Below are 24168 nucleotides of genomic sequence, written 5' to 3' on the forward strand. Positions count from 1 at the left end.
TAGTCCGTAGTGGATGCTGGGCGCCCATCCCAAGTGCGGATTGTCTGCAATACTTGTACATAGTTATTGTTAACTAAATCGGGTTATTGTTGTGAGCCATCTATCCAGAGGCTCCTCTGTTATCATGCTGTTAACTGGGTTCAGATCACAAGTTGTACGGTGTGATTGGTGTGGCTGGTATGAGTCTTACCCGGGATTCATAAATCCTTCCTTATTGTGTACGCTCGTCCGGGCACAGTATCCTAACTGAGGCTTGGAGGGGGGTCATAGGGGGAGGAGCCAGTGCACACCAGGTAGTCCTAAAGCTTTACTTTTGTGCCCAGTCTCCTGCGGAGCCGCTGTTCCCCATGGTCCTTACGGAGTTCCCAGCATCCACTACGGACTACGAGAAATAGAATTATCGGTAAGTAAATTCTTATTTTTCATTGGCCACGCCCCATGTGGCATTTGGCCACATCCATTTTTTGGCGCGCGCACACAGTACCCGTAAGACATTCTTTTTACTTGCACCACTGTATACATCCAGTATCTACTGTGCTTTGTTATATCTATTGTTAACATATATAGCTATACTGAGTATTGCTTTGTATTGCTAGTCCAGTGCAGTTTTATGGTGTATAATTTCTGCATGGTAAGCCTGTGACTATATATGTGTGTGTGCTGTAGCTGCTGCGTGGCTGCCATATCGGGTATTTCACTCAGCGTGCTACTCCTATATTCTGTAACCTGAGGGGGCTAAGTGTGTCAGGTTTGCTAAATAATATAGGTATTTCACAAGATATACTTGCTGTGTATTTTTGTTTGTGATTTATAGTCACCATATATCTCTTGGATTCCCGGTTTGTGCTGACAGGAAAGTCACTGGGAGTTCTTGCTAGGTATATCGCTGCTAAGAATTGTACCGTGTTGCCCAATATTGTGCTTCTTATTATGTCAGCTACACGAGGCGACGGAGCTGGGGCTTCTCCCACATTGCGTGATGGTGATGGCGCAGACATTTTGGAGGATAATATGGCAGCAGAGAGTTCAGGTTTAGGGGGTTCCTTTCCCCCCAGTGGGTCTGTAGCACCGGGGGCAACAAATGAACCACCTTGGGCTACCTTTTCCACACTGTTAAACACACTTGTAACTAAACTGGCGCCCCCTGTGGGACCACCTGTGCCAATGCAGCAGTTTATGGTCCCTGCAATTAATCCGCCATGGGCAGATCAAATCTCCACTCAGTTACAGCAATTGAACCGGTCACTAACTAAATCTAAATCTCACTCTCACCCACCTAAGACTAAGACGTCTTCTAAACGGGCCATTACCTCCTCACAATCCACTGCTATCCAGTACATATCCTCTGAGGAGGATGTTGCATATACTGACCCCACAGACACTGACTCAGATGCTTCCGATGGGGAATGGAAGTCAGTGGTGGATGTCCCTGATTTGATTGAGGCTATCAGGCTCATTCTTCAGGTCTCCGATGAACCTGAATCTGAGCCTGAGGCTGTCTCTAAAAAGCCGGACATATTTAAACGTAAGAAGGTGGTTAAACAAGTTTTACCTCATTCTCAACACCTGGCTGACATACGTCAGGAGTCCTGGGAAAATCCGTACTTAGACGATTTGTTGATCCTGGCAAATTCCCCAGAACTTCTCCTGTGTAATCCTCCCTGGTTCCTGTTAGGAGAATGGTACACCTGGGAGCGTTATTGGACACTCACAACCAATGGTTGTTCTTGTCTCAGGAGAAAGTTCTGAAGCTTCAGGGCAGGATTCGATGCTTCCTATCTCATCCGCAAGTGTCGATACATTCGGCAGTGCAAGTGCTAGGTCTCATGGTGTCGGCTTTCGACATGGTAGAGTATGCTCAATTTCATTCTCGCCCTCTGCAGAAGTTAATTCTGACCAAGTGGAACGGCCTGCCTCACCGGATCAGATCTCACATGATCTCCTTGTCTCCGGAGGTCCGCCTGTCACTGAGCTGGTGGCTTCAGGACCAATGATCTGGATATCCAACTGGGTCCTTCTGATGATGGATGCCAGTCTGAGAGGTTGGGGCGCGGTGTTGGAACAACACTCTCTTCAGGGTCGGTGGACCAAGGAGGAGTCTCTACTCCCGAAAATATTCTGGAACTGCGGGCAGTGTTCAATGCTTTGACAATGGCCCAGCATCTAATACAGAACAGACCTGTTCAAGTACAATCGGACAACGCCACCACAGTGGCGTACATCAATCATCAAGGCGGCACTCGAAGCCGCATGGCATTGAGGGAAGTATCACGGATTCTTCAGTTGGCAGAACGCCATCTGCCGGCCATATCCGCAGTGTTCATTCCGGGGGTTCTAAACTGGGAAGCGGACATTCTCAGTCGTCAGGGCGTACACGCCGGAGAATGGAGCCTCCATCCAGAGGTGTTTCAACTTCTTGTATACAAGTGGGGCCTTCCAGATGTGGACCTGATGGCGTCTCGACACAATCACAAGGTTCCGGTCTTCGGAGCAAGGTCAAGGGATCTTCAAGCAGCGTTCGTGGATGCTCTGTCAATCCCATGGAACTTTCGGCTACCGTACGTGTTCCCTCCGGTGTCACTCCTGCCCAGAGTAATACGGAAGTTCAAGCAAGAAGGAGGAAATCTACTTCTGATTGCTCCAGCGTAGCCCAGACGGCACTGGTTCTCCGATCTACAGGGCCTCTCGCTAGATCGTCCTCTTCTACTTCCACAACGACCAGACCTCCACGTTCAGGGCCCTTGTGTTTACCAGGACTTGGCCCATCTAGCTTTGACGGCATGGCTCTTGAAGCTTCTGTCCGAGGGCCAAGGGTTTTTCTGAGGTGGTCGTTCAAACTATGTTGAAGGCCCGTAAGCCGGCTACTGCTCGGATTTACTATAGGGTCTGGACTGCTTACTTTACTTGGGTGCGTCTCACAATCAGGACGTTTTCAAGTTTAGCACGGCCAAACTGTTGGCCTTCCTACAACAGGGCCTGGACTTAGGCCTGCGTCTGGCCTCCCTCAAGGTTCATAGTTCTGCCTTGTCGGTTTGGTTTCAGAGAAAGATTGCCGCCCTTCCGGATGTTCATACATTTACTCGGCTTGTTGCGGATTCAGCCTCCTTATGTACCTCCTGCGGTCCCTTGGGATCTGTCGGTGATACGGGAGGCCTTGCAAGAGTCTCCATTTGAACCTCTTGCCTCTGCTGACCTTAAGTGGCTGTCCCTTAAGGTGCTATTTTTGCTGGCTATTGCTTCAGCTAGGAGGGTATCGGACTTGGGTGCCTTATCCTGTAAGTCCCCCCATTTGATTTTTCATTGTGACCGGGTGGTTCTTCGAACGCGACCGGGGTGTTTACCCAAGGTGGTGTCTTCCTTCCACCTTAACCAGGAAATTGTGGTTCATGCCTTTAATTCTCCTGAGTTGTCTTCCAAAGAGCTGTCTTTAGATGTGGTACGGGCTCTCCGTATCTTTGTGAAGAGAACATCCTCCATTAGGAAATCGGATTCTCTTTTTGTACTGTTTGGTTTTCACAAACGTGGCTGGCCTGCTTCCAAGAAGACCCTGGCCAGATGGATTAGAATGGTGATTGCACATGCTTATGTACAGGCTGGTCGTCCAGCTCCTGCTACCATCAAAGCCCATTCTACTCGGTCGGTTGGACCTTCTTGGGCGGCCCACCGTGGTGTGACCCTTGAACAATTGTGCAAGGCGGCTACGTGGTCCTCAGGGAACACGTTTATAAGGTTCTATGCCTTTGATACTTCCGCCTCCCAGGATGCTTCCTTTGGAAGCCGGGTTCTTGTGCCCGCTACAGTGCGTCCCCTCCCATAAGGAACTGCTTTAGGACATCCCCGATGTTAATCCTTGTGGAGCCCAGTGTACCCCGCAGCAGAAAACGAGATTTATGGTAAGAACTTACCGTTGTTAAATCTCTTTCTGCGAGGTACAATGGGATCCACAAGGCGCCCACCCTGACGCACTTAGCTTCTTTGGGTTGGTGTGGCATAGCTGCTGACACCCTCTCCTGTGGTGAGTGTGTGGTGTAATTGGCTACGAGCGAATGTCGTCTCTAGTACCTGCTAGTGCATTGGGCTGGTTAACAAAACTGGGCTCCTGTGCACGGAGGTGGGGTTGTAGAGGAGGCGGCGCTGTGCATCTTGGGAACAGTCAAAGCTTTGAGCCTGTTGGTGCCTCGGATTCAGATCCTACTCTACACCCCAATGTTAATCCTTGTGGAGCCCAGTGTACCTCGCAGAAAGATTTTTAACAACGGTAAGTTCTTACCATAAATCTAGTTTTTTATGCCTAGGCTCCACCCAGGGAACCCCAACATTGCATTTTTTATCATGAAATATAACGGCAACATGTATTCTTCAGTTTGCCATGTCATTCAACTGTGTCTTTATTACAAACTTTTTTTTAAAGTATTACTTGCACAAAAAATACAAACAGCTAAAATGTCAGCCATCTTTTATGTAGTGTCTTAATTGGATTTGCTACAGGTTATAAAGCTGAAATGTAATTCAGTTAAACTTGTAATGATAGGTATGACTGGTGTTTTATTACAGAGACATGTATGCTGTGCTTATAGCAATGTGATGATAGTACAGCTCAATGTATCACATAGGCAATGACATCTGTGTGTATGTAATCCATTTCAGTTGTGTAACTGCTGTAGCTAGCTACATGTAAATGTCAAATAGCGCCTTTATCTGATCTCCGCATTAACAATAGGTATAGGAGGCAGTTGGCTAACTTATTTTGTGCACATAAAACAACTTAATCATAAAACATGTCTTCAAGCATCTTGTTCAAATGTAAATATGATTCTACTTCACTTCTTCCAATGTATTTGTTATATGCAGTTAACCTTTTTTTTTTTTTTTTTTTTAAGTGACCAACAGGCGTTGAATTACTTTCTGCACGGATCTGACAGTAAATCTGTAAGTTTGTCCTCTTGCACTTTAAAAAAAAAAGAAATTAGTCTTGACTAAAGTAACCAGAGTCTTGTAAGTTTCCATTCCGCCCACAAAATGGCTGACTCTACTGTGTTTAAACATTATTTCCACTGTACACAGACTTGGTTTTTATGAAGTTAAATTAGTCTGTGATTACTCTGGAGCTCATGTTCAATGCATTCATGCCTACTTTCTAGTTTATTCTTCAGGGCAGAGGAGAGAGATGCTGCTGACTGGAGGTGGGGACGGGGCCTGGCTCTACTTGTCATTAGACCCTGACCCCTCATGGGGAATGCTGCAATTTGTGGGTTGCTCATGAGAGGGCGGGGCCAATAAGGTGTGATTTGCATAGAAATGCTTCTTATTGGCCCTCCTCATTATCCTCCTGGTAAAGCCTACTTCCTTAGGCATTAAGCAAATTGTGGGAGAACAGCCTACTCTTCCGGGGGTGCGGGGACTGCCTCCAAATGCAAGTGTCTAACACGACGTCTGGGAGAGTAGGCAGGTATGTGTTTATGCCTCAGAAGATTTTAAAATACAAAAATGAGGCAAAATTATAAGCATCCAGGACCTGACCTAATCACACACCTCAAAATAGCCAAGCTCATCCGAGATCTGCCCTTCCCTATCCATATACCGTACTCACTATTCAACACTCCACTTCCCTTTTGGAGTTTGAAAATTGGGGCCACCAGTAAGTATACACTTCTGAGCCAGGCCTGTGTGCAGCAGTAAAATTGTTGAATTCCTAGTAGTGGCATAGGCCTCCAATAGCCTGTCTGCATGTGAGGGCACTGTTTGCATCTTAAGAACGATTATAGCTGCACATGCTGAGAACAAGTCGCTCAACCACATTGCAATGCCATCCTGTGACATCAGCATTCCAGGCGGCACTACCATCTGGCTGTCTGCCCACCTTCCTCTTCTACTCTTGGGGCGGGCTGACAGCCAGATGTTAACTCCGCCCAGAATGCTGTGTCAGGACAAGGCAGCCTGTGTACGTGGTGTGGTAACTGAGCTGAATCTCTCTGCACTGTCATCAGCAGGCAGCAGCGATTGTTTCAGTTTCCTTCCAGCAGATCACATGGATGGCGGCCGGGGCCACATTAACTCGCTGGGCGGGTGCTGTACAGGTTTATTAAATCATACCTTCCAGTGCTGTAGGGATGACCATCGGTGTTGCCTCCATCAATGGTGACTCAAGCCATCAATGACAGGGAACTATTCTGTGCCTTATCATCAATGGTTTTACCATCGTTGATTATGTACATGCACGGAGGCTGCAGCTGTTTCCGTGTGAGAGCCGGGGTTGGTTATATACCATCGATGGTAAAAGTATTAATTGTCAACCATAGACTATCAATGCTTTTGAATTATCGATGGCCTTCCCTACAGTACTGTGGCCCTCATTCCGAGTTGATCGCTAGCTGCTTTCGTTCGCAGCGCAGCGATCAGGCAAAAAAACCGCAACTCTGCGCATGCGTATGGTGCGCACTGCGCACGCGCGTCGTACTTTCACAAAAGCCGATGCAGTTTTACACAAGCTCTAGCGATGCTTTTCGGTCGCACTGCTGGCCGCAGAGTGATTGACAGGAAGTGGGTGTTTCTGGGTGGTAATTGACCGTTTTCGGGGAGTGTGTGTAAAAACGCAGGCGTGCCAGATAAAAACGCAGGAGTAGCTGGGAAAACATAGGCGTGGCTGGCCGAACGCAGGGCGTGTTTGTGACGTCAAAACAGGAACTAAACAGACTGAAGTGATCGCTAGCTAGGAGTAAGTCTCGAGCTACTCTGAAACTGCACAATCTATTTTTGTAGCAGCGCTGCGATCCTTTAGTTCGCACTTCTGCTAAGCTAAAATACACTCCCCGAGGGCGGGGGCTTAGCGTTTGCACTGCTGCTAAAAGCAGCTAGCGAGCGAACAACTCGGAATGAGGGCCTGTGTTCACCTCTTAGAGAGCTGCACTGGGCGCAGCAGCAATTGCAATAATAGCCTATATCTTGTAGAAGAATACCTGTTTCTCTGACGTCCTAGTGGATGCTGGGAACTCCGTAAGGACCATGGGGAATAGACGGCTCCGCAGGAGACTGGGCACATCTAAAGAAAGATTTAGGACTATCTGGTGTGCACTGGCTCCTCCCCCCATGACCCTCCTCCAAGCCTCAGTTAGATTTCTGTGCCCGGCCGAGCTGGATGCACACTAGGGGCTCTCCTGAGCGCCCTAGAAAGAAAGTATAGTTTAGGTTTTTTATTTTACAGTGAGACCTGCTGGCAACAGGCTCACTGCACCGAGGGACTAAGGGGAGAAGAAGCGAACCTACCTAAGTGGTGGTATCTTGGGCTTCTTAGGCTACTGGACACCATTAGCTCCAGAGGGATCGAACACAGGACCCGACCTCGTCGTCCGTTCCCGGAGCCGCGCCGCCGCCCCCCTTACAGAGCCAGAAGCAAGAAGGTCCGGAAAATCGGCGGCTGAAGACTTCTGTCTTCTTCAAGGTAGCGCACAGCACTGCAGCTGTGCGCCATTGCTCCTCATGCACACCACACACTGCGGTCACTGATGGGTGCAGGGCGCTGGGGGGGGGGGGGGCGCCCTGAGCAGCAATAAATAGCACCTTGTCTGGCAAACTGACACCATATATAGCCCCAGGGGCTATATAGGTGTATATTAACCCCTGCCAGAATTATTAAAATAGCGGGAGAAAGCCCGCCGAAAAAGGGGCGGAGCCATCTCCCTCAGCACACTGGCGCCATTTTCCCTCACAGCTCAGCTTGAAGGATCGCTCCCTGGCTCTCCCCTGCAGTCCTGCACTACAGAAAGGGTTAAGAAGAGAGGGGGGCACAAAAATTAGGCGCAGTATATTGTAATAATGCAGCTATAAGGGAAAACACTCTCTATAGGTGATATCCCTGTGATATATAGCGCTCTGGTGTGTGCTGGCATACTCTCCCTCTGTCTCCCCAAAGGGCTTTGTGGGGTCCTGTCCTCTGTCAGAGCATTCCCTGTGTGTGTGCTGTGTGTCGGTACTGCTGTGTCGACATGTATGATGAGGAAAATGATGTGGAGGCGGAGCAAATGCCTGTGAATGTGATGTCACCCCCTGCGGGGTCGACACCTGTGTGGATGGACTTATGGAAGGTGTCAACTCCTTACACAAAAGGTTTGACGACATAGGACAGCCGGCTACTCAGCTTGTGCCTGTTCCAGCGTCTCAAATGTCATCAGGGGCTTTAAAACGCCCGCTACCTCAGGTGACAGACACAGATGTCGACACGGATACCGACTCCAGTGTCGACGACGATGAGACTAGTGTACCCTCCAATAGGTCCACCCGTTACATGATTGAGGCAATGAAAAATGTATTACACATTTCTGATAATACCCCAGGTACCACAAAAAAGGGTATTATGTTTGGTGAGAAAAAACTACCTGTAGTTTTTCCTGCATCTGAGAAATTAATATGAGGTGTGTGAGGAAGCGTGGACTTCCCCCGATAAGAAATTGATAATTTCTAAGCAGCGTACCCTTTTCCGCCAGAGGATAGGTCACGTTGGGAAATACCCCCTAGGGTAGATAAAGCGCTGACACGCTTATTAAAAAAGGTGTGATAAAGCTAAATATTTATCGTGTATATAACCCTTTATGAGGTCTAAGAACACTGTACGCTATCTACGTAAGAAGTACCGTAAGGGTACGCAAGTTGCGTATCGATCGCTTAGCCGTGATCGAGACGCTCAGGCGTCACGTTCACTCACGGCCAAGTGATCGCAGGCAGGCAGACTATTGGCTGTTGACTTATCGTAATGATTCGCTATAGCGTAGCAGCGCTCGGGACCACGAGGAGATCACCAGCGATGCAGACGCTCACAACGTTAAACCTTTATATCTATACCTTTAGCAATGAAATACACAGCAAACCTTAATGTAGAGACAAAGTGTAAGTGCAACCTTGTGTAACCTGATTAACTACAAAGCTGCTTGAGTGTCACCGATGCTCAGGGAGTACTTAACACTATAAAGAATACACAGATACCTGGGCTTAGGGTCCGAAACCTATTATGTGTATTATGACTATTATACTTGCAAAAGGAATCACAGTACAAAGCATACACTACAATATAACATAAACCAACTAACCAGATAACTACACAGGAAATACAATACAATACAATTCAAGTCTAATCAAGGAAAAATACGAGAGAAAGAGAAGAGAGGGAGAGAGAGAAATGGCTCACAGTAAGACAATATGATTACGGAGAGAACTTACGCACAAGGGGAACGATCGCATGCGCCTCGATATCCAGCTCCCGATTATCAGCAATGAGAACCGTTGAAGAGAGTGAAGTTGGATATGGTCGGCCTGCTATTTATGCCCCACACACAATACAATTCAATGGTCCCTACAATCTCATTGTTCATTGGACACAGGAATTCGGCTTCGCATTATAACAAAAGGTCATAGGTTGATTCATACAGGTGGGCTGTGACTATTTCCAACTGCTCAGGTGGGAGGGAAACTGGGTTTCCCGCCGCATGGGTAATAAAGTGCAAATAAAGTAAATGTTCATAAACTTCTTATGTCCATAACTATTCGCACGAGCGATTGATCTGCTTCAAACCAACACCGGAATATTTCTAATTAAATATTCTTCCGATGGATACTAAACACCACTGTATTACTCCTGTCTGACCCTTCGTATCAAACAAAGAGGGATTCCTCTGTTCATAAACATTCTATATTAACCAAACTTTCAGAATCTATCAAAGGGACCATGATCTACAAAATACATTATTACTGAAAATATGTTACGATTGAGTCGCATGCTACAACCACATAAACTCTACCGTAAATACGCATACCATGCGCCTGCGGGTGCCCGCGACTGTGAGTATGCGCACGTACGGGAGAGCGTACGCATGCGCAGCACGGACCTGTGTGAGGTGCAAATATGGTAGTGTGCATAGAGATATTTTTCTGACTTTGACAGTCCACCCTTTGGCAGTCAATAATAACTGCCACTTCCTGAAAACATTTCAAAAGGAGAAAAATATATGTTAGGGGTTAATTCATTTCCATGGTTGGGTAAGGGAGGAGAGAGGAGTAGGTGTGAAGAGGGTATGACCTAGTGAGATAGCAGAAGCATGTGTGTATGAATCCGTGTTTGGGGGGGGTCATGTATAATCGTGCCGTACGTGTTGTAAATCAAGCTTCGAGGTATTGCGAAGTATACATTTGAATTCCTTCTTATCCCGTGGTACAGGTCTGTGGATGGGCTGTCAAACTTTACCGAGCTCTTTTCGGATTTTGAACAAAATGGGGAGCACATTTTAGTTGATGATACATGAATGGGGGAATATGTGATTGCTGATATCTGTGCCTGTATTCCCTATACTATGTGTGTCATTACCTGAGGGTTGTAGAAATGAAGAAAAGACATAATTACGGTAAATGCGGTGGTATTCTATGTCAGGTTAATGTACATCTGTCGGTTGAAGTTTTGTTCGGTATCAGTTGAAAGTCGTCTTCTTTGCGCTGTTTTGCTCATTAAGCGTGAGCAATAAGCTTTGTCAATGCCATTAGATTTACAAAAAATGTTGGGCTAGCGTAATTTTAAGAATTCTAGGGAAACTGGGGATCCATGGCAAAGTTCATCAAGTGTCCATATCTCAAGTGGTCAAAACTTCTTCTTTGGTCTATCCGTTGTCTGTATAGCGTCTCATCAACTTCCTCGTCCAAGGGGGTCTTGTTATCTTGGAGAAAAACCAGAAAAACAGGTGAAAGAAACGGACCGTAGAAATCGCATTTTCATCCCATCATTGTTTCTATCGTTGGGTCGTAAATCAAATCCAGGTTAATTACAGTTTCCTCACTCCTCAAACTCATCACTCTGGTACTTTATTTGCACCTCATTAAAGCCTGCCCGCATCTAAATATCAATCCAATCGATATAACGACACCTAAGATACATAGTAGAAACTTCCCAACATCCATTATGACTCCTTGAGCCCAGTCTCCTAAACCAGAGAACCAATTTCGCGGGTTCAACCATGACACCCAACCAGTCAGCTCATTACCTACAGCAGCAAGAGTGAGATTGTGTTTTCGGCGAAATTCCCACTTTAATTGGAGAATATCGTCCATCTTTTGGTCTATGACCTCTACCGGATCCTCGGTGCTATTTGTGATATACGTGCAACACTTCACGCCGTACTGTGTTGCCAATGTAACACAATATCCGCCTGTCACTGCTGTGAGGTAATTAAGAACCATTCTATGCTGTACCAGTTCTGTTTTATAAGCTTGAAGTTCTCTTCCAGTGTATCTAAACGTGTCATCATACATTTCAGTGATATTATCTAACAAATTGGCGAGTGCGGAAATGTATCTATAATTCATCACTCCTCGAGCGGTGCGAGTGAAATCTAACGCCACCAGAACCTGAATCCCGGTGGATTCATGGATCAGATCAGAGGCCGGATGCTCTAACCTTTCTGACAGTTGTCTTTTAACGAGGTGCTCGTAATGAGTGTGAGTATAAGGAGCTTGGGCACCACGGTGTATGTCTTTCATTTTATCATGAGTTACAGTCATTACTTCAGGCAATACTCTTCCAATATAACACAATCCTTCAGAGTTTGGGGCAAGCCACTTGTACGCCTTTCTCCCGCATATGAAATATGCATCATCGGGGAGAACATATGGGACGGAGAAAGACATTACCATATTACACACCTTCCAGGTGAAATCTCCTAGCCCTAATTCTTCCATCTGCTTAATGCACGTATCAGGTTGTACGATATGTGCACAGTATCCTGGTGATACTTCTCCAACTCTAGTAATCCTATTTCCTAAGGTGTATCTATACCGGAAAGATTTTCCTCTACTGGCTATGTGGCGTACAAGCTCTGTATCTGTAGGCATTCTATCTGCTCTATGTGAAAAGGTCATGGTGTGGTTACTCCATGATACTTCCCAATTTCACGGCTTTCTGGGATTGGAGATGTTAAAACATAATAGGGACCTATCCACGTGGTATTGGTGGAGCTTCAAACTAGGAGGGCTGGAGATATTAAACCTCCGGTCCACCGGTCTCCCACCATTTAACTCAAGTACCTCCCCTATCATTAAAGGAAATGGTACTAGCCCTGATTTGCTATGACCCTGAGGTACTTGAGAGCATACCCAACAATCTGTTTTGTTTAATACATTACCCACTAAGGAGTGATAATCACTCAATGGATGCCGGTCCATATGGATATTAAAACTGGATTGGCATTTCTTAATGCACCCATCTTCAATGACATTGTTACAGAGCCTACAGATACAATTTTCTTCAGCTAACAATCCGTCACAATTTCTTCTATGGTCAATGCTATCGGATCGTTTTCTGATACTCGCCTTTGCTAGTTGGTTAGGTTGATCTTGGAAAACTACGCCTCCATCTTTATCATCAGAACTCATTCCAGAACCTCTATCGACCTCCATGGTACTCTCGCCGGAACAGACTGCTCTGGTCAACATCATGGTCAACAGGAAAATCCGGATCACAGTCTCTTGGGGCAAGTCCATCTTTGAGGAGGAGACGAAGAAGAATGAGAAGGAGGAAAAATACATTTGAGGGAGAGGGGATGGGAAGTGGAAAAAAACAATAAAAGAGGGTGGGGAGTCGACAACAGCTCTCGGTCTTCAAGGCTCAGGTGCCGCCTCAGTCCTCCTGGAACAGACACTCCAGTGATACAACCTCTACCGTCTGTTCCTTATCACGGGACTTCTCTGGATCAGCAACCTTCTTGCAGTGGGATGAATGGACCCAAGTCTCTCTCTCAGCAACCTTCAATGCTGTAGTGCTAGTCAATAAGACCTGGTATGGTCCTTCCCATCTGTCAATAAGGCAACCTGAGCGTAGAAAATTTCGTATCATTACATAATCCCCAGGTTCAATGTCATGACAATTACTATCAGGTAGATCAGGTATCACCAACTTTAGATTGTCATTTTGATTCCTTAACTGTTTACTCATGTTAATCAAGTACTTTACAGTTACTTCATTGTTACATTTCAAATCATCCTGAGGGTTAATCATGACATGCGGTTGTCGACCAAATAAGATTTCAAAGGGGGACAGATTAAGAGGGGACCTGGGAGTGGTTCTGATACTGTACAGTACAATGGGTAAAGCTTCTGGCCATGTCAATCCTGTCTCTGCCATCACTTTACTCAATTTATTTTTAATAGTGCTGTTCACTCTTTCGACCTTCGCACTCGCCTGTGGACGGTACGGAGTGTGCAGCTTGCTATCAATTCCCATCAACTTACACATTCCTTGAAAGACATCACCTGTAAAATGGGTACCCCTATCACTTTCGATTATTCTAGGGATACCATATCTACATACAAATTCCTGCACAATTTTCCTAGCTGTAAACATAGCGGTATTTGTAGCTGCAGGAAATGCCTCGACCCAATTCGAGAAAACATCTATACAAACAAGTACATATTTCAAATTCCGACAAGGGGGTAATTGAATGAAGTCAATTTGTATTACCTGGAAAGGGCCGCCGGCAGGTGGGATATGGGATGGTTCTGTAGGTATTGCCTTTCCAATATTCTTTCTCAGACAGGTAAGGCATGACATTGCTCTTTTACTCGCATGAGAGGAGAATCCTGGGGCGCACCAATAGGCTCTTACCAATTTGCACATTCCTTCCTTGCCTAGATGAGTCAGCACGTGAGCTGCTTCAGCCAGACATGGAAGATATGCTCTGGGGGCCACTGGTTTACCATGTCCATCCGTCCAGAGTCCTGAGGACTCTTGGCCACATCCCTTTGCCTTCCAGACTGCCTTTTCCTGTGTGGAACACAAATTTTGCATTTTACACAACTTCTGTGTGTTGATGGTATTGAATACCATCAGTTGTGTGGTGTCTGTCTGTATGGGGGTAGCAGCTGCTAACTTAGCAGCTTCGTCTGCTCGGCTGTTACCAAGTGATACCGGGTCTTGGCTATATGTGTGTGCTTTACATTTGATAACAGCCACTCTGTCGGGTTCCTGTATCGCTGTTAGAAGCCTTTTTATGTGAGCTGCATGCGCTACCGGTGTACCAGCTGCCGTCATGAAATTTCTGAGGCGCCATAGGGCTCCGAAATCATGGACTACCCCGAATGCGTATCTAGAATCGGTGTAGATATTGGCTGACTTACCCTTAGCCAATTCACATGCTCTGGTTAGGGCGACCAGTTCAGCAACCTGGGCTGAGTGAGGTGGGCCTAGCGGTTCCGCTTCTATGGTGTCTTGGTCATCTACGACTGCGTATCCAGTACACAAGTCTCCCGAGTCTGACTGTCTGTGACAACTACCGTCCGTGTAGAACGTGAGTTCTGCATCTTCCAGTGGGTTGTCACTGATGTCAGGCCTTGCGGTAAAATTTTGGGTCAAATATTCCATACAATCATGTGTATCTTCCTTTGTATTAAATCCTCCTTCCCCAGCACTCTCACCTTCCACCCTTTGTGCCTGACCAGGCACACCTGGGAGATATGTTGCAGGATTTAATGCACTGCATCTCCTTATGGTGATGTTTACGGGGGCCATTAGTGCTAATTCCCATCTTGTAAACCTCGCTGATGAGACGTGTCTGGTTTGGGCAGAATTCAATAAGGCTGATACCGCATGTGGCGTATGGATTGTGAGGTTGTGGCCTAGCACGACATCTTCGCGTTTTGTCACTAGCAATGCTATCGCAGCAACGCTTCGCAAGCATGTGGGGAGGGATCGCGCTACCGTATCTAGCTGAGCACTGTAGTATGCAACTGGCCTGCTGGCATCACCGTGTTTTTGGGTTAGTACGCCTGCCGCGCAACCAGCACTTTCTGTTCCGTATAGTTCAAAGGGTTTCCCATAGTCTGGCATACCTAGTGCTGGTGCCTGCGTTAGGCACTGTTTGAGTCTCTCAAATGCTGTTTCGGACTCGTCTGTATGCGAAATCCTATCAGGTTTGTTCGAGGAGACCATTTCCTGCAAAGGTAACGCTAAAATGGAAAACCCTGGGATCCAATTACGGCAATACCCACACATTCCTAAAAACGTTCTGATCTGTTGCTGGGTTTGTGGCAGGGTCATGTCTCTAATTGCTTGGATTCTATCAGCGGTCAGGTGTCTCAGTCCTTGTGTTAGACAGTGTCCCAAATATTTTACCTTAGTTTGGCATAATTGCAACTTGTCTTTGGACACCTTGTGTCCGGTGTCTGAAAGATGAAACAGGAGCTGTTTCGTATCCTTCAGAGATGCTTCCAGTGAATCTGAACACAGTAATAAATCGTCCACATACTGTATCAATACTGATCCACTGTCTGGTTGGAAAGACTGTAAACAATCATGCAAAGCCTGAGAAAATATACTTGGACTATCTATGAAACCTTGGGGCAATCGAGTCCACGTGTATTGGACTCCTCTGTATGTGAATGCAAACAAATATTGGCTGTCAGGGTGCAGAGGTACCGAAAAGAAAGCGGAGCAGAGGTCAATAACAGTGAAAAATTTGGCAGTGGGAGGGATTTGCATTAGGATGACAGCTGGATTTGGCACTACGGGGAACTGACTCTCAACTATTTTGTTAATCCCCCTTAGATCCTGCACTAGCCTGTAACCCCTCCCCCCACTCTTCTTAACAGGGAAGATGGGACTATTAGCAGTGCTGGACGTTCTTACCAGAATGCCCTGTTGTAGCAAGCGCTCTATTACTGGGTAAACTCCTAACTCCACCTCTGGCTTCAGAGGATACTGTGGGATTTTTGGAGCTATCCTACCATCTTTTACTTGTACAACTACTGGAGCTACGTTTGCCATTAATCCAGTGTCCTGTCCGTCTTTTGTCCAAAGTGACTCTGGTATCTGAGATGTCATCTCTTCTACTTGGGATGGATTCCTATTTGTCATAATGGTATGTGACATTAATTTTGATGGGGAGTCTAACGTGTCTCGCACTTCCTGAGCGTGATTCTCAGGTATGTCCAAGAATACACCTTCAGGAGTACAATAAATGACGCACCCCATTTTACACAGTAAGTCTCTTCCCAGGAGATTGGTTGGTGCCGATGCAGCCAGCAAAAAGGAATGCTTGGTATGCAAAGGCCCTATTGTAATCTCGGCTGGTTTGCTAACAGGGTAGTGCTGGACTACTCCTGTTACTCCCATGGCTGGAATTGTCCTACCAGTGGTTCTCATGCCCACTGTCGAATTTATCACTGACTTGGCCGCCCCTGTGTCTACAAGAAAGTTCAAAGTTTTACCAGCTACATTAATTGCGACCTCGGGTTCACTTTCAAGGTTGGCAATCAATTTCACTGGCTGCAGATTACAGGTATGGCCACACCCCTATTGGGTATGGTGACCTCCCTGAATCCCGCTGGCAGCAACTATTTGTGAGGGAGATAGTTGGGAACTACCAGAGGCATGCCAGTCTCTGTTTGGGGGATATCTTTTTGTTTCCCCTGTATGTGGCTCATAACTCCGTTTCTGCGGACCTTGCTCCCAATGTCGTGTGTCGTGTCGTTGTCTAGGGGGTTGGTATGATCTTTGCGAATTTTTCGCTCTACAGTCTCGTGCATAGTGTCCCTGTCTTTGACAAGAATAACATGTTATCATAGTTGACTTACCCACAGGGTTGGATGGTACATACGCAGGCTGCTTTGTGGTCAGAGCCTGTATACTTACTGACATTAGCTTATCACTCTGCGACTCCCTGTGTCTGGTGATGTTTCGGTCGTGATCAATAGCAGCCTCTCTCAAAGTGGACACTGACAGACCTCGCCAACATGGTTGCGTGGTCTGTACCCTTGCCTTTAATGTTTCCTTCAAACCATCCATTAGTACAGATACTGCTACTTCTCGATGGTTTGGATTTGTCCTAATGTCCTCTATACCAGTGTACTTTGCCATTTCTAATAGTGCCCGGTGAAAATATTCTGCAGCTGTTTCTGACTCTTTTTGTTTAATGGAAAATATTTTGTTCCATTTAACAACTGCTGGGAAATGCTCCTTTAACTGTAAGTTTATCCTTCTTACGTTATCTTTGTTGTACACATCTGTAAGAGGTACATCCAGATCTAGTCCACAATCAGCTAAAAATTGAGCTGAGTCGACATTGGAGGGTAAACAAGCTTTTAGCAATATCTGCCAATCTTTATTATTGGGCTCTAAAGTGTTTCCTAAGTCTGTGATGTATTTTTGGCTGGCAACTAAATCTTTTCTAGGGTCAGGGAATTCAGACACTATGGTCCTTAATTCCATTCGGGAAAATGGACTGTACATGGCAATGTTCCTTATGGGAGTGGCTCCTGATACATCTGTTTTCCCATTGGGAACTGCTATTACCCTAACAGGAGTAATTCTAACAACCTCATTCTGGGTAGATTCTACAGCTTGTGGTGAAATAGTCTCAGCATAATGCATGGTGCCGTACTTACCAGTTGATACGACCTCACCTATCCCTCCGCTAGGGGCCTTTACTAATCTCGTGGGTGTTGCTGTGCCTACTGTGGTCTCTGCTATGGTGGCTGCTAGAGAGAGCGCTGAAATCGTTGTCGCTTCGTCCTCTTGATCACACTCCTGAGGAAAGTTCAAAACAGGGTACAACTTGCACGGGTTAATACTTGCATGGGTTAATGGGTTAACATTATCATTAACATTTACACAGTTACTAAGTGATTTTGTGTTACACTTTAGTGCGTCTTTCTCCGTAATCAACTTCTCTCCTGATATATATGGTGGCGGCGGGGCCGTGGCAATCAGTTTTCTGTTAGAGCCAGATCCCGCCGCCTGAGCCAAACCTCTCTGTATCTCACCTTCCTGTTGCCACAACTGTAAATAATCATAATGCTGAACTCGTCTCTTTGTTGATTTTATGAGACATATCCTCCTCCTTAAATTTTGTAACACCTCTGGGCTGAAGCTACCTATTCTTGGGAATTTCTCCCGGTCTTGTACCGTCATTCTCTCCCATTCATCACATAAAACCTCTGTGTGACTTCCATATTTCTCACACATGATATACCTGGCCGACCCAATTGGTCGGACCACTGAATCAACCCGAACCGAGGTTGATCGCCCCCTACCTGAACAACTGGCCCCCATAACTCTGCAGGCGTTGCTTGCTCTACCTCTGATCTCTATATCAAGGTCTTCAGCGAACCCTTACAGAAAACCAGATTGTTCACAATAGGCTGACGGTGGCGGTTTACCGAGTACCCCACTCACTCGCCCACGCCGACCAATGCGACCTGATCACACCGATATGGTGCTGGCGCACTCGACCCAGGGCACCTATAAAAACCGTTGTTTACTGGAACATGCGAGGGTTATCCGCAGAACACTTACTCTTTCCAGTAAAGGTGAGGTTTGTCAGATAGTTCCTGAGTGACCAGCGAACTTCCCTTCTTGAAAAATAAAAAATTACACAAATCACGTCAGAATGTACAAATAGCGTTTGTGACCCCTTTACTCTAATGGTACTAGGTCAGATTACTAACTACTGTACACAATTACGTGCGGTCCAGTCGTTCAGTACACAAACAACTAAGCTTGTGTACGGAAAGACCAATGGAATCGAAACTTACGACTGCGAATTCCTTCAGCCAGAGCTTGTACGGCCTATATGGGTCTTGCACCAACCCTTCTCTTGGTGTTGTGCCTCTGAACTGTATAGCGGACTTCCCTGTTTACTGTACCTGGACCTGCTGGTCTACTATGACCTCCTGGTCTTGTTCTGTACGACCTCCTGGTCTGACCTCCTGGTCTTGTTCTATACTGGTCCGCTATACTCTAATGCTCAAATATTATGTTTAACCAAGGATGCCTCCCTAGCCACCGTGCACGTCACTTACACGCGTGTACCTCACGAGTACTCGACTTTTCTTGTGGTTCAACCTTTAAGTTATATAAACTTATGTAATACAAAAACACTCACTCATCACATGTACACTTTTGCTTCTATTTCTATTTTTGCGCAGAAATTTTTTCTTTAGCCCAGCTGTGTTACCAATTAGGAGCAGGATCTGTTAATTTAGATTTTGGATTTCCAAAAATAGACTTGCGTTATTTATCGCCTGTGGCGCTTTTTACCGCTTTGCGTTACTTACCGCGTTGCGTTAAAAATCAACTTATCGTGACTTGAGCTACGTGGGCGTAACCGGACGCTCCGTTGCGTAATGTACGCTGCGTGCGTCCGCCTTTGGATTGCGTACACAAGTCTTTTGTTAGGGACACGTGTACGCAAAGCAAAGATCCACCGTAACACAATTTATATTTTTTATCAATGTAGATGATCCCTGGTCATCTACCACACAACACACTGACTTCGCCTTATCTCCCAGGCAAAACTGTGTGTTTGTCTATCTTTTAACTATATTACCTTTACTCTTAAACTATGAAATAACAGCAAATCTCTTTTTGGCACTTTTTTTTTATCAACTATAAAACTGGCAGACAGGAGAATGATATACGAAAATGAAACGGAAATGCAGATATATGTGTGCGTGCGTGTGTACGCAAGACAGAAAAATAAACAGTTTTAAAAGACACTAGCGTTTTGTTCTTACCTCCGGTTCCCGGATTCCTTCAGCACTCTTTTATCTAAGCGAAGCAGACGCTTATCCCGTCAGCACTACGAGACAACCTCCCGCCCTTTGCTGAGGGATAATGTCTGCTGATCTACCTAGTGCAGATATGTGAAGGACAGGACGAGCCGCCAATTGATAAAGCTAAATATTTATCGTGTATATAACCCTTTATGAGGTCTAAGAACACTGTACGCTATCTACGTAAGAAGTACCGTACCCTTACGCAAGTTGCGTATCGATCGCTTAGCCGTGATCGAGACGCTCAGGCGTCACGTTCACTCACGGCCAAGTGATCGCAGGCAGGCAGACTATTGGCTGTTGACTTATCGTAATGATTCGCTATAGCGTAGCAGCGCTCGGGACCACGAGGAGATCACCAGCGATGCAGACGCTCACAACGTTAAACCTTTATATCTATACCTTTAGCAATGAAATACACAGCAAACCTTAATGTAGAGACAAAGTGTAAGTGCAACCTTGTGTAACCTGATTAACTACAAAGCTGCTTGAGTGTCACCGATGCTCAGGGAGTACTTAACACTATAAAGAATACACAGATACCTGGGCTTAGGGTCCGAAACCTATTATGTGTATTATGACTATTATACTTGCAAAAGGAATCACAGTACAAAGCATACACTACAATATAACATAAACCAACTAACCAGATAACTACACAGGAAATACAATACAATACAATTCAAGTCTAATCAAGGAAAAATACGAGAGAAAGAGAAGAGAGGGAGAGAGAGAAATGGCTCACAGTAAGACAATATGATTACGGAGAGAACTTACGCACAAGGGGAACGATCGCATGCGCCTCGATATCCAGCTCCCGATTATCAGCAATGAGAACCGTTGAAGAGAGTGAAGTTGGATATGGTCGGCCTGCTATTTATGCCCCACACACAATACAATTCAATGGTCCCTACAATCTCATTGTTCATTGGACACAGGAATTCGGCTTCGCATTATAACAAAAGGTCTTAGGTTGATTCATACAGGTGGGCTGTGACTATTTCCAACTGCTCAGGTGGGAGGGAAACTGGGTTTCCCGCCGCATGGGTAATAAAGTGCAAATAAAGTAAATGTTCATAAACTTCTTATGTCCATAACTATTCGCACGAGCGATTGATCTGCTTCAAACCAACACTGGAATATTTCTAATTAAATATTCTTCCGATGGATACTAAACACCACTGTATTACTCCTGTCTGACCCTTCGTATCAAACAAAGAGGGATTCCTCTGTTCATAAACATTCTATATTAACCAAACTTTCAGAATCTATCAAAGGGACCATGATCTACAAAATACATTATTACTGAAAATATGTTACGATTGAGTCGCATGCTACAACCACATAAACTCTACCGTAAATACGCATACCATGCGCCTGCGGGTGCCCGCGACTGTGAGTATGCGCACGTACGGGAGAGCGTACGCATGCGCAGCACGGACCTGTGTGAGGTGCAAATATGGTAGTGTGCATAGAGATATTTTTCTGACTTTGACAGGTGGCACTACCGTCTCCGGATACGGCCGCCCTAAAGGAACCTGCTGATAGAAAGCAGGAAACTACCCTTAAAGCTATATACACACACACGGGCATTATATTGAGACCAGCTATTGCCTCGGCATGGAGGTGCAGTGCGGCAGCTGCGTGGTCAGATTCCCTGTCGGATACTATGGATAGGGACAATATTTTGCTGACAATAGAGCATATAAAAGACGCTGTCTTATACATGCGTGATGCACAGAGGGATATTTGCCGGCTGGCATCACAAATAAGCGCTATGTAAAAGCGATGCCGATTCAAAACGGCACATGGAAGTTTTGCCCTATAAGGGGGTGGAACTGTTTGGGGATGGTCTTTCAGACCTCGTTTCCACAGCTACTGCTGGGAAATAAAACTGGTTGCCACAAGCTACCCCACAGCAAAAGAAAGCACTGTATTATCAGGTACAGTCCTTTCGGCCCCAGAAAAGCAAGAGGGCTGGAGGCTCATCTTTTCTGCCAAGAGGAAAAGGTAGAGGGAAAAAGCTGCAGCACACAGCTAGTTCCCAAGAGCAGAAGTCCTCCCCTGCGTCCGGTAAGTCCACAGCATGACGCTGGGACTGCTCAGGCAGACCCGGGTACGGTGGGGGCCCGTTTAAAAAATTTCAGCGCACAGTGGGCTCTCTCACAGGTGGATCCCAGGGTTCTTCAAACAGTATCTCAGGGGTACAGGCTGGAATTCGAGACGTCTCCCCCCCGCCGTTTCCTAAAATCTGCCTTACCGGCAACTCCCTCTGCCAGGGAGGCAGTGTGGTGGTTATCTAAAAACTGTATTCACTGCAAGTGATTGTCAAGGTACCCCTCCTTCAACAAGGAAAGGGTTACTATTCCACAATGTTTGTGGTACCGAAACCGGAAGGTTCGGTGAGACCCATATTAAATTTAAAATCCTTGAACACATATATCAAAAGATTCAAGTTCAAGATGGAATCGCTCAGGGCGGTTATTGCGAACCTGGACGAGGGGGATTACAGGGTCTCTCTGGACATCAAGGATGCTTACCTGCATGTCCCCATTTACCCTCCTCACCAGGAGTACCTCAGGTTTGTGGTACAGGACTGTCACTATCAGTTCCAGACGCTGCCGTTTGGGTTATCCACGGCACCGAGGGTCTTTACCAAGGTAATGGCCGACATGATGATACTCCTTCGCAAGAATATCCCGTACTTGGACGATCTCCTGATAAAGGCGAGGTCCAAGGAACAGTTGGTAGTGGGGGTAGCACTTTCTTGGGAAGTGCTGCAACAGCACGGCTGGATTCTCAATATTCCAAAGTCACAGCTGGTCCCGACGACACGTCTTCTGTTCCTGGGAATGATTCTGGACACAGACCTTGAAAAAAGTGTTTCTTCCAGTGGAAAAAGCCGAGGAGTTGTCATCTCTAGTCAGAGACCTCCTAAAACCGGGACAGGTGTCGGTACATCAATGCACACGAGTCCTGGGAAAAATGGTAGCTTCGTACGAAGCAATTCCATTCGGAAGGTTCCACGCAAGGACTTTCCAGTGGGACCTGTTGGACAAATGGTCCGGGGTCCCATCTCCAGATGCAACAGCGGATAACCCTGTCGGCAGGGACCAGGGTGTCGCTGCTGTGGTGGCTGCAGAGGGCTCATCTACTAGAGGGCCGCAGATTCGGAATACAGGACTGGGTCCTGGTGACCACGGATGCCAGCCTTCGGGACTGGGGTGCAGTCACACAGGGAAGAAATTTCCAAGGACTGTGGTCAAATCAGGAGATTTCGCTTCACATAAATATTCTGGAGCTAAGGGCCATTTACAATGCCCTAAGCCAAGCAAGGCCCATGCTTCAGAACCAGCCGGTACTGATCCAATCAGACAACATCACGGCGGTCGCCCATGTAAACAGACAGGGCGGCACAAGAAGCAGGAGGGCATTGGCAGAAGCCACAAGGATTCTCCGATGGGCGGAAAATCATGTATTAGCACTGACAGCAGTGTTCATTCCGGGAGTGGACAACTGGGAAGCAGACTTCCTCAGCAGGCACGACCTCCACCCGGGAGAATGGGGACTTCATCCAGAAGTCTTCCAAATGCTGGTAAACCGTTGGGAAAGACCACAGGTGGACATGATGGCGTCCCGCCTCAACAAAAAGCTAAAAAGATATTGCGCCAGGTCAAGGGACCCTCAGGTGATCGCTGTGGACGCTCTAGTAACACCGTGGGTGTACCAGTCGGTTTATGTGTTTCCTCCTCTGCCTCTCATTCCCAAGGTACTGAGAATATTACGAAGGCGAGGAGTGAAAACTTTACTCGTGGTTCCGGATTGGCCAAGAAGAGCTTGGTACCCGGAACTGCAAGAGATGCTTTCAGAGGACCCTTGGCCTCTGCCGCTCAGACAGGACCTGCTGCAGCAGGGGCCCTGTCTGTTCCAAGACTTACCGCGGCTACTTTTTTGACGGCATGGCGGTTGAACACCGGATCCTGAAGAAAAAGGGCATTCCGGAGGAAGTCATCCCTACCCTGATCTAAGCCAGGAAGGATGTCACCGCAAAACATTATCACCGCATTTGGCGGAAATATGTTGCTTGGTGTGAGGCCAGGAAGGCCCCAACGAGGAATTTCAACTGGGTCGATTCCTGCATTTCCTGCAAGCAGGGGTGACGTTGGGCCTCAAATTGGGGTCCATTAAGGTCCAGATTTCGGCCCTGTCGATTTTCTTCCAGAAAGAACTGGCTTCACTGCCTGAAGTTCAGACTTTTGTCAAAGGAGTTCTGCATATTCAGCCTCCTTTTGTGCCCCCAGTGGCAACTTGGGATCTCAATGTGGTTTTGGAGTTCCTGAAATCACATTGGTTTGAACCACTTAAGACTGTGGATTTGAAATATCTCACGTGGAAAGTGGTCATGCTGTTGGCCCTGGCTTCGGCCAGGCGTGTGTCAGAATTGGCGGCTTTGTCCTATAAAAGCCCTTATCTGATTTTCCATATGGATAGGGCAGAGTTGAGGACTCGTCCTCAGTTTCTCCCGAAGGTGGTATCAGCATTTCACTTGAACCAGCCTATTGTGGTGCCTGCGGCTACTAGGGACTTGGA

At 46.5% G+C, this 24168-nt stretch overlaps 1 protein-coding gene across 2 annotated transcripts in view; it reads left to right on the top strand.

Moving 5' to 3' along the window:
• BICRAL (BICRA like chromatin remodeling complex associated protein) overlaps positions 1-24168 on the top strand; it is a 196449-nt gene that overhangs the window by 115561 nt on the left and 56720 nt on the right. For both annotated transcript variants that reach the window (XM_063918308.1, XM_063918310.1), the window contains one exon: positions 4881-4929. In XM_063918308.1, coding sequence (XP_063774378.1) covers positions 4881-4929 — 49 coding nt within the window. The remainder of the gene's footprint in view (positions 1-4880; positions 4930-24168) is intronic.

Source organism: Pseudophryne corroboree, chromosome 4 (genome assembly GCF_028390025.1).
Source record: "Pseudophryne corroboree isolate aPseCor3 chromosome 4, aPseCor3.hap2, whole genome shotgun sequence".
In the NCBI taxonomy this organism is placed as follows: domain Eukaryota; kingdom Metazoa; phylum Chordata; class Amphibia; order Anura; family Myobatrachidae; genus Pseudophryne; species Pseudophryne corroboree.